This window comes from Vollenhovia emeryi, unplaced genomic scaffold (genome assembly GCF_000949405.1).
Source record: "Vollenhovia emeryi isolate VEMERY1.0 unplaced genomic scaffold, V.emery_V1.0 DF939122.1, whole genome shotgun sequence".
In the NCBI taxonomy this organism is placed as follows: domain Eukaryota; kingdom Metazoa; phylum Arthropoda; class Insecta; order Hymenoptera; family Formicidae; genus Vollenhovia; species Vollenhovia emeryi.
This window is the reverse complement of record NW_011967244.1, coordinates 2876117-2888103: the sequence shown is the minus strand read 5'-3', so window position 1 is coordinate 2888103 and position 11987 is coordinate 2876117. Positions and strand designations below refer to the sequence as shown.

The window sequence follows — 11987 nt, the reverse complement described above, 5'->3', positions numbered from 1 at the left end:
CCTGGTCCACCGGGGTATCCTCCTGGCCCTTGCGGGCCTGGTCCACCTGGGAATCCTCCTGGCCCTTGCGGTCCTGGTCCACCTGGAGCTCCTCCTGGTCCTTGTGGGCCCGGACCGCTCGGGTAACCTCCTGGTCTTTGTGCTCCCGGTCCGCTTGGATATCCTTCTGGTCCTTGAGGACCTGGTCCACTCGGGTACCCGCCTGGTCTTTGAGTTCCCGGTCTAGTTCCAGGATAGCCACCGGGAGACGTTCCACCTGGGCCTTGCTGACCTCCAGGACCTCCTGAGCCCGGATATCCGCTTGGCCCTTGAGGACCTGGACCACCGCCAGGTCTCTGAGTACCTCCAGGATAGCCACCTCCTGGCCCTCCACTAGGATATCCACTTCCTGGGCCACTAGGCTTTTGTGCTCCACCGGGATAACCTCCAGGAGTTTGTCCGCCGGGATATCCCCCACTTGCTCCTTGTCCACCAGGCCGACCGCCAGGATATCCAGGACCTTCTGGTTTCCCTTGACCGGGCCCACCGCTTGGGTATCCAGAAGGTCTTTGTCCACCTGGAAACCCACCTGGTGCTTGACCAGGTCTGCCACTAGGATATCCACCACTTGGTCCTGTCGGAAACCCTTCTGGTCGTCCACCTGGTCCACTCGGTACACCTTGACCCGGTCCTGGTCTTCCTGTTGGTTCACCGCTCGGAAAGGGAATTGACGGTCGTCCACTAGGATATCCACCAGAAGGTCCTTGACCCGATGGAAAGCTAGGCTGCTGTCCACCTGGTTGACCACCGCCTGGACGACCCGGAAATCCTGATGGTCCTGTTGGATAACCACCTGGCCTTCCATTTTGTCCACCAGGAACTCCTGGCCCACCAGGAACTCCTCCTGGTCCCCCAGGACCACCTCCAGGTGCACCTGGACCACCAGATGGATATTCTGGTTTTCCACCAGGGCCTCCACCCGAAGTACCTGGTATAAGTTGGTTTGTCGGCCTAGGATAATTATATCCCTCGTCAGCCTGTAATATTAATTATCATATATGGAGAATGTCCACTAAACCATAATAGAATCGATAAGATATAATATGTAACTTATCGTAAAGAAGCAAAAAAATTAAAAATGATAACGTAGTATATCATGATTTTAAGTATAACATTAATTTATAATTTTATTTTTAATGTCTTTAACACGTGGAAATTAATAATTATTTTAAATAACATTAATATAATTAATATTATAATGTTAATAATATAATAAATTTATACAATGTATTATTTGATTTAAATACGTTTGCCACATTTGGTATCACTTTAGCACCGTTGAGATCACGATACCCTTGAACGATTAATTATATCAGATTTATGATTTCCGACATCGTTAGAATCGTGCTGGTAGAAAAGCCCAAAGGAGCGTCTTCGTACTCTCAATCATTGTGATCGTTATGAAGTTACAACAGTTACAGTCACGACCGATTAATATGAGAGTGCTCAAACTTGCGCAACTGAAAATGCTGTTTCATAAGGTGGGAAAGAAGGAGTAAAATGTGTTGATCGCGAAAAATTGAAATGACTGCATCGCGTTGATTTACACCGACTTTAACATACCGCTTTTCTAACGGAGATTGAAGAAAGTGAAAACAGCTTAAGCTTACATCGAAGAAATCGATTGTAAATTGTCGCGAATTAAAAGATACTATTACCTCATAAGTTTCTTTTCCAAATGACATAATATATGCTTGAAGGAGTTACTTACCAAAGCTGTACGAGTGACAGCCAGCAAGACTGGAACAAATACAAACAAGACTAGGATTATTTTTGGTCACGCACCTCGGCAAATTGCGCGATCTTTATTTTACGTTACAAATTCATCAGAAAGTGAATTTTTATTATGACATCAATTATCCCGAGTGCTAACGGCTCTATGTCGTCGGCGCCGCCTTTAGTAACCACCGCAATTCGTCGTGATGACGAGAGGTTGCGTGCGAGTCTCACACAAGAGAAATGTGTCTTGAAAAATCTCTGACATAACTTCCCGTCTAATTAATTAAGGAGCATTGTCGAGCGCGCTTAGAGTAGGCGCAGCGAAGCTACGGGTTCTTCGCACGCTTGGCAGTACGTAAATCGCATCAAAAAAAAAAAAAAATGAAGAGGCATAAACGCAAAAGAGAGGAGATCGCGCGTGCTAATGAGAGAGAAGGAGAAAGAGAGAAAGAGAGAAAGAGAAGCAATACGAACGAGCTGCTGGAGTGCGTGTGTTGTGTTACACGAGAATTGTGAAGACTCCCGTGTGCGTTTTCGCAATGACACCGTCATGCCGGTCCGCAGATCACGCAAGTTGCTTGTTAAGCAGATACAGAACTCTGGTTCTTGGGCATGCGAGAAGATCCAGATGGTGATCTCTCTCAAGCTTTATGGAGTAATGTTTTCAAAAGTAATAGTTATCTATTTTAATTATTAGAAAACGTGTGCGATCAGAATAAAAATCTTTAAATATTGTTTTTTCCAGTAGATCTCGTTTGCTTAATTAGAAGATACGCTTTGTTAAAATATTGCTTAATTTCTTGCAACACAGCAGCGCCGAGCACACAGAAATAATTGAAAATATCTTTGGAAAATATTGTCACACGCAAGTGGCAAAAGAATGATAAAAATCTTAATTAGATTTTGCTGTTATCGCGATGAATATCGTCCTAGATGAATAACTAATTATCAAACGTTTCGAACGTCGATACCCCCAGGCGTTGACGTTGATAAATTAAAATCTAATGGTGACTTTACTTTGACGTAGACTAATAGATGTAACTGAGCAAGTACGATTGACATGACTCTGCGGCTCAGATAAGAGCGTTGTCATGGGTAATCTAGAAAACTACTTTTTATCACGCTACATATGAATGTTGTACTCAATAATTTATCGATCGTGATTTAAATTAGCTTCATATATTTTATCATATTCAATATAAAATAGAATAAAACTTTGCACTTATAGAAGTAACTGTTAATTAAAGTGAAAAAATTATCTAATGTCTCTAGACAGTAAATCATAAATTTTGTATTAAGTTTTCATTCAATCGCTAGTAAAATTTCATTTTGAAATCAATTATGCATAGAAAATATAACTGGTAGATTTTACAGCGACGCTTTCTCTCCGGTAATTTCCGGTTTCATTGGGCGATACAACTGAATTATTAAATACGACTAAAAGCACAAGAGACTGTTTGAATAGTTAATTCTCGCGAGCATGCAGACTTTTTTTCCATATTAAAATGTACTATTAACAATTTTGCAGGAGATCTTTCTTCTCCATTCTCCATTCGTCATTTATTTCCACACCACGCATAATTTGGCCAAAAGGCTATTTCAAGCAACAATATCGCAGTACCATTATTCGTACATCTTCTTGTCGGTTGATAGCCTCGGTTTTGGTTACCTCGAAACAATGGGGCGGAGATCAAGATGTGGCGAACCTCGCGTGATCTACGAAGATAATCCGAGCACGGTACTCGATGCATCGTTCGAGAGGATCTTTGACTGTTACGTGGGTACACTAGTGTTGCACGATCGTCAGAGTATTGACGTAACTTGCCCGAAGGGAAGCCGTGGCGGAAACGGCTTAAACCGCCATTTCTTCGGATTACAAATTTTTCTTATCTGACATCTCTACCCAAATTAGTATCGCATTTACCTGGTATCAATGTTATAACACGGTACGTAAAAACCTAGATATTTTAATTAATTCTCGTTCAATCTTTATGAGTTACTGCAATTCAAGAGAAAATTGTAATAGCTCATGTTTCATAATTTGACTTTAAAATTAGAAAAGTTTGGCTTGCGCTTCCGAATTATTCTTGGTTTTCTCTTTGCCTCGCCGGGCGCTCGCCTTTTTCATAGATTTACGATCTTGAACGGTGCTCGTTTTTAAGATTCGTAAGAAGCAAAGCGATAGAAGTTGCGCTAACACGGTACGCTGCATACACTTGACCTTTATTTTAAGTGCGGGTGATCGTAAGCGTAAAGGGTGACCCCGTAATACGTAAAAGTGCGTTGGAACAATACCAGCCCACGGCGTACTGGCTTATCTCTAATTCGTTTTAATTAGAGGATGTTACGAAAAAATACCGCAGACCTTGCGTGAAGGTTCCATCGAAATTTAAAACTCGTTTGGACCGTAATATCGTAACTGAGTTGTACAAGAGACGTACTTATTATGAGAGCTTCAATTCCATTATGTGTTATTCGATCACATAATCGTTTAAACAAGTAAGAATTTTTTTTAAATTCACACACAGTTTATACTCGCTAATTAGCAGAAATTTTTTCGCTTGTTTGATATGACAACTACAACTTGTTTACAACTTGTAATTTGTTTTTATAGTTCGAATAACGCATACGGAAAGAAAATTTAATAAAATATTCCTAGTTTATGCAATACGTTAAAATCGGACTCTTCTTCTTCTTATTATTGAATGTATAAAAGTATCTGTTTAAAACATATTTATTAGAAAATTTTCATTCTATCACGTTCGCGACTGTGATGATGCTCATAAAATTTCCTTCTCTTTTTATATCTTTCTGCCGCGATTTGCAGTCGTCACACGGACAAGAGCCGAGCATTGTCAAAGAATGCCATACCGATTGCGTGGCTCGTAATGGCGCGTATGAAAACTTATACGGTACGATAATTCGATGAACGGAAGGTAAAGTTGGCGTAGGATTGCTTAACAATTGCTTGGAGACTTTTCATCTCCTTCGATTATCGAGACGAAGGTTATACTTGACGTTGGGACACGTCACAAATTGCGAACTTTCTTTTCTCTGTCCACGACACTGCAATCTCTGCTAATCTTTCTGTTTTCTCCAGAGGAAAACCGACGGATATTGCCGCGTGGTTTCTTGCGTCGCTTTTTGTTAGCTCTTCCCATGTGCTTATTCGATGGCATGCCAACGTAACAACCCGATTACTACATTAGATGATTACACGAGATGAAGCCATGCGATGAACCCAATGTCTTGAATCAATATCAGTTTTGTCTTACCGATACAGAGCAAGTGTAGCCGCATCTTTGCTGGCGCAAGCACCCTCAAGGAGTGGGTGAGTCTGAAAAGATAATGCAATCATCGCTTGGTCTCTTTATATCTCATAGTTAATGTATGTTTACGAAGAACATTGAAGCATCAAATTTTGCAATAATTTACAGTAATTCTTAAAATTATATTTATAAAGTTTATTTGCTATTCGTATATATTCATACTTTGCTTTTCATTGTAAAATATGTCATTTATTTCGTTGAAATATTATTTCTGTTAAAATAACATTACTGCTAAAAATGCTTTTAAATCATAAAATCCTTTTTGCTATAATAAGAAAGTAATTTTTAATACATTTACATTGCTCACATCGCGGTGGTTGATTTTAACGCTGGAATACTAAGCTCAATAAATGACAAAGAATCAATTAATATGTCGTCGTAAAATGTAAAATCTATTTTTTTATATAGTAGGAAATTATTATAAAAATTCTAAATTTTTGTAAAAATTTAGTGCGACAGCGTTTGCAAGGATAAAACGCGGAAAGAACGAATTTTTATGTTCTACATGTTCCTCGCATCATAAATTTACTCAATATTTCGAATATCGATACTTGGTTGAGCACATGCGCGTGCTCTGCGCTATTGTTGTAACTTACATCGCCCATTTCTGTACACGAGGGGGCTAATGTACTAAATATATTTAAAAGAAAATGGAACTCCAGGATACGCTCGAATGGAAATCACTGACCGCGTTGCTTTAACACACTGTTCGTTCCTCGTTCGATCCCCGAGCAACGCGCACGGAAGTTCGGGACCTTCGTCGGGTCATTCGTGCGTGTTATCGGTGCCACGTTGGGATACGCGCACAGATGCATTAGAGAGGAAAAATGTGATAACGAACTCAGCTCTCGGGGCGAACACTGGTTGGAACGGAAAAAAAAAGGATCCGATCATGAATGCGACAGACGCGAGTACTCGGAGAGTCGAGCAGCGGGCAAAAGCGCGACCGTGGGTGCCATTAGGGGGATGAAGTGGTGTCGTGGACTCACCCAACCGATCCGTACGTACAAAACACACCGCAGTGCTGAGGTAAGTCAAGACAGTGACTGATGGTGGAAGTAACTTCATCGGCATATATATCCTTGGGTAGCACCCCGAGTGCTGATACGCCCCCACCAGGGATGAGCACCGGCGCTCATCCTTCGACCTCCTCCAGATTGAGCCCCCTTTTTTCCTCTGTTCCTCGGGATGCAAGGTGGGGAAGCACGCGAAACCGCGAATAGCGATGGGATGGATCCTTTCGCGCGAGGTGTCTGTACTTCAGAAAATCGTAGGAGAGACGAGGCCGTTGCTTCCGCATCATCTTTCGCCCGTCAAATTTTGAGAGATACGTATGACTTATGTTGCAATTATAATATTCAGTACATAGTAACAATATAACAATATTAATGATAGATTGTAATAATATTATAATACAGTTAATTATTCAGTTTATTCAGACAATTCCTACTGTAATAGTAATCGTTTTGAAGGAGTGTCACAAATCTACACATTTTGATAATAATGTATATTTTAATATTTACAGGCGAAGTATTTATGAAATATTTAACATAAAATGTATTTTATATAATATTACATATATGAGAAGTCCATCTTTTAAAGAAAGCAGGAACCACGTCTAAACATAAGAGTGTCGGTCTAGAGAGGAGAGGAAACTGGACCTCCTCGACCCCGCGTGATTACCTAAAGTAAATATCGACAGGTTGAATCTCCGAAATAGCGGGAACGGATCTAGCGCGGGCCCATTACTATCCATAAGCGGTGCGCTATCCATGAAACGACCTCACGACGTAAGTGACCCGCTGCGGGGCCGAAGGAGGCCTTCTCCAGAGGGGGGTCCTGACGGGGGATCTTGCGGAGATGAGCAGCTCGTGGGAGGCCGGGGTTAGTGAAAGTGAAATACTGCAAGTAGAGTAACGTCTACCGGAGTGCCGCGTATTTCGCGCTGCTCTAGTCGACGGTGAGGATCGTCTTGAAGAAGGAAGATCGCGAAGATTGTCTCTGCATCTCGATCTTGTATTTAGATAGGAAAGGCTCACGCTGCTACCGCGATTACCCTTTGCTTATTAAAGTACGAGTAGTGAACTAACGTCATTAGCACAAATATAAATTACGACAGTAACAGAGCTAACAAATGAATTATTAATGAAACTGTTTCTTCATTTCTAATAAATATCCGTATGTAAATTTGTACCAAAATGATAAGAAACGGTTACTTACATGTAATCGAGTAGTTAATTAATCCTTAAGAAAATTAAATAACATCTATTTTGTCTCATAGATTATAGATGTATATATAAAAATATATATTTATCTTCAAATATCTTGAAACATTTGTTATTAGAGATAAAGCTATGAAAAAATTGCATAAATTTTAATAATTCATTATTTTCATTAATATATGTAAAAGATTATGTGCATACATAATCTTTTTACATATAGTACAAAATATATAATTTGTAATTTTTCTTTAAACGACTTTATTGTTTGAAGAAATTTTATTACTATTTTCTACAAATAATTGTGGCGCAATCGCGTTTGTAAAGCTGTGGTGCTATTGTTTCTAGCTCTGAATCTTTGCCCGAGATCAGATTCCTAATAAATAATGCATGATATCGGAAAGCTGGAGAAAATAATACCCTTCAATACGTAGAGAAGAGCACATAAATGCTTTTAAAACGTAAAGTCTCTCGCTTTGTTTTCCAATCGAGATGTCGAGACTATCCGAAATGATTAGAAGGGTAGATCGTATTGATTTTGTCGTTTGACAGAGGGGGGCGAGTCCAATTTAATGACAAGAGCACTCCGTTCGGAGTGCATAATATGCCCTGTGCATGATGTGTGCCAAGTTTCCTCTGTCACCCCAAAAATCTAAGAAAATAAATTTTAAATTAAAAGAATGTTCTTCCGAACAATTTTCCGGACAGGCAATTTCTTTCTTTTTACTTGACAATTTTATTCAATAAATTGCCTTGTAAATTATTTTGAAGAAATTTTCTGGTTTAATCAATTCAACTAATTATCTATTTGACGAACTTTTAAATGATTCACTTGCGGCATAATTTTTACATATGAAAACCATTACGATGACGCGGCGCTCTGTCGCTGTCAAAGAACGTGCGATTCCATTCGTTCTTTGACAGCGTTCTTCGCGCGCCCCGTTTCGGACTCATAATCGGTCTGTGTCATCGCATAATCATCATCGGACGTACGTAGTGACACGACGTGTCTTCGCACGTTCTCCTCTACGGTGCTTTCACCGCAAAGCGCGAGTTATTGCATTGCGTGGGCGGTATAAACTATAAAGGCAGTCGGCGCGTAACTTATGTCGATGGGACAAAAGCAGGCGCCGATATCGACTCTTCTCGCCTCGCACAACGTGTCGCGATACTGCGTAATAATTTCTATACGCACGATTTCCGCTTAATAAGGCCTAAATCCGCGCGCATGATGTCATCCACCTTCGCGACGTTGGCACAAAGTCAGCGGCAATTAGAGTCGATCGCGACGAGTCCCGGGGCGAGGATGGCAACTATTTGCTAAGTTATCGTACGGACGGACGAGATTTCAGTTTGCAAAACCTCGAGGGTACTAGACGTGAACCCCTAAGGCGATTATCTCCTCGCTCTTTTCCATCCCTCGGTATCCTAACTATATACCATGCGAAAACCAGTTTAGTCGCAATAAACATTGCATTTCACTAGCTCTAGAGATTCTCAATACAAGATTTGTAACTTGGAGATTTATAAATTAACTTATACATATTCAATAGTAATTCTGCTTCCAATCACCACGAGATTCTAAATAATAAAAATCTGCCCAGCAAGAACCGCCCTGTTTTGGAAAACGTTTTGAAGAGATAAATTTTAAACTCGAGAAAAAAATTGCGGGCAGCATTACACTCATTTTCATAAGACGGTCAGCCGGTAAAGCTTGCGATATCCATCAATGTGATCCTAGCATCCAGTGTAGAAAGGTTCCGACTATAATCGTATTAGCGTTTCTGCTGAAATCCATCAGCGATTTAATACGATTGCGATAATCGTTTACGCATTGCAAAATCATCCATTCCTCTAGAACTAATCGTTAATGAAGTCTAACGATTGGCTGTATTAGAATTCATCTATTTTATGAATACTTTAAGAATTCTTTATCCATCCCGTGGCAATTAGAATAAACATGGACATAACATTATGGAAGGAAAAAACTGATTACGATTATAATAGCAGTATCCAATGCATTCGTCACTCGTCACTATGACGAATAAGTTCTCACGTTGCGATGAACGTATGAATATATGAAATTTAATTATGAAATTTTTCAAATTATTTCCACGAATGAAGCGGCTATGACAATAATATGTTTACAATCTGCAGCATTTCAAAGTGTGCGCGTTCTAATTTTAGAACTGAAACAAGAGAAAGATTCCTAAAACATTTCTAAATATCAAGAAATCTTTTTCAGCCGGACATTATTTTGAATACTCATCTTCAGCTTGCATTAATTACTAATGACATGTAAGAATCAACAATATATACAATACAATTTCAAAATTGTCAAGCTTGATCTATTTTGAAGTGGTATTGCACATGCGGGGGGCGAAAAATCTATATATAAGTACGATTAGTACAATTTCCATATAACGTTCCTCCAAGGCGGCGCGATGCTTCCGCGATAATTACATCAAATTTGTTCTCACGAGCGCAAGACTTTAATCGCGCTTTCCGCGCTTGGTTCCCTCGCAAAACATGCCCGGAATCCACTTATTGTATTATATATAACATCGACAATTGTCTCACGATCCGGGATCTCCCAAGTGAGAAGAAACGGTTAAGTCATTTTGTCTCATCGACAAATAATTTCTGTTAATAAAAGAAAAAACAGGGTAATGATCTGCGTTACATCATCTCGAAGTGATGTACTGCAACAACTCGATCACACTAATGCTCGTAAGAATTACGATTACAACATAATCGTGAGAAAAGTTCGATGGTGCATTTGAATATATTCGTGTTGCGAATAAGTTGCCTAAACTTTATGAAAATCAGGGCAAACGAAGCGGGGAGGATCGAATTGTCAGCGATCGTCTCTCCCTACAACAATTGCATTACATCAGTGACAGATCACTCGGGAAGAAAGACAAGTCGTCCTTGTCATCTTGGGCGCGCTCTATTCTTTTTACAATTTCTTTACATCGGTTCATCATTTATCTGACGACGTTTGCTGGATAATTGTGTGAAGTAATAATTAGCTGTTGATTGAACTTTGTAATAACAACAAGGAAGAGGATTGAGATAATTGAAGTATGTGATAATCGGTCAACTCTCATACGAATAACTTTTACTACATGGAAGGCTAAAGCGTTAGAGAAGTAAAAAAAAAGTGAAGATCCTTATTTTCCACAAGGTACGTAGATCCGGAGCATTAAGGAAACAGCGCTTGTCTTATTACGCATTGTGTAGATACATTTTACAGTATTATTATTTTAAATAAGCAATTTACCTTTGCCATCCTTTTCTCCCGTAACTAAGTGAAAGAGAAGAGTTAAATTTCCGAAATACAATATTTTACGTTAGCTAAGTATCACGAGCCATAAATAAAAAAAGCGACATTTCCATAGTAATAATGAAGACTATTTCAATGAGGCCCCTAGCTATTGTTAGCTTATTTTACATTTCACAACTTTAGAAGCTGATATTGCTTCACACAGTTTGCGCAAATAAGAACCATCTTTAGCGGGTGTACGTTAAAAAAGTTAGCTGCTATTATAAGTTCTCTTGTACGCGTAGTGCAAATATCCTTTGCGTATCTCGCTTTTCTCTAACGAGAAAATTTTCAAACTACTTTCCGATCGTGTAACGAGCACTTGGTGCACAGTTTCCCGGCGTAGGGACAAGGAATTTATTTCATTTATTTTTTAATCAAGGCCGTTAAAGTCCTTTTGATTGATGTTCTTCAGCATCGCTCGCGTATTGACACTTGTACGAGTATTAGTACAGGTACTTCGCGCAATCGGCGTGTCATAATAGACACACGTCCGCTCTATGTCTACATCTGTTCAAGAGCTATGAATAGGAGCATTCAGATCGCGATCCGTGAGAATATTAAGGCAGGAGACGCGCGCCCATCCTCGCGAATCATGACTGACCTTCGCGCGAATGGTCGTGACGGTGGAATCGGCGCTCGGCCGACACGATGCAGTGGACAGATGTAGATTCAGAAGATCTAAACGCCCCCCCTCGCGGATCTCTCTCAGCGTTTACCCCTTTTTCTCAGAATCCGGGAAATATCAAAGACGACGTAGAGAAACACCAGCCGCGTCTGCGTTTGCGCCATCGCTTATTCATCGCACGTTTATCGATGACGAGAGCCCTTCCATCGTCCATAAATCGTGATATTATAAGCCGAAGTTGTTTGAATGTAGCTCGGCTACAAAAGTACGAGGGAATTAGATAGATTGCTCGCGTTGGAGAAATCCATTTGGCCGAACAGAGAGAAATCTAAGACGGGGAGCTCAGCGTTCAATATTAATTTTCTTAGCTCGTTAGTTTTTTTAATGAAATTTTAGAGTTGCCTGCTGCCACAAACTTTCGGATCTTATTTTTGTATTTCTCTTTTGTACATGTTATATTCGGCAACTAACAATTTCTTTTTTTATATAAGAAATAGCAATTCCTCTTTGTTCTAAATAATCTATTTGCAACGGTTTGTTCTATAAAATATCTGGGCATTTTCGATGATTCGTAATTAAAACAACAAGTAAACAAATGAGGTCAATCTTCGTAATTAAATTTTCACCAATCAATTGCAATTACTTTTAAATATAATTATGTATGACACATAAAATAAATGTGCATGCTTTAGCGAGACACGATTCTAAGTCTGTTAACTGAGGTACAG

At 39.8% G+C, this 11987-nt stretch overlaps 1 protein-coding gene across 1 annotated transcript in view; it reads right to left on the bottom strand.

Annotated features, from left to right (window-relative positions):
* LOC105570105 (collagen alpha-1(I) chain-like) overlaps positions 1-6247 on the bottom strand; it is a 9301-nt gene extending 3054 nt beyond the window's left edge. Inside the window, exons 1-4 of the mRNA XM_012027070.1 lie at positions 6077-6247; positions 5034-5095; positions 1751-1779; positions 11-1016 (exon numbers count right to left, since the gene is read on the bottom strand). Of these exons, the coding sequence (XP_011882460.1) occupies positions 11-1016; positions 1751-1779; positions 5034-5058 (1060 nt within the window). The 5' untranslated portion in view covers positions 5059-5095; positions 6077-6247. The remainder of the gene's footprint in view (positions 1-10; positions 1017-1750; positions 1780-5033; positions 5096-6076) is intronic.
* Positions 6248-11987: the final 5740 nt, after the last annotated feature.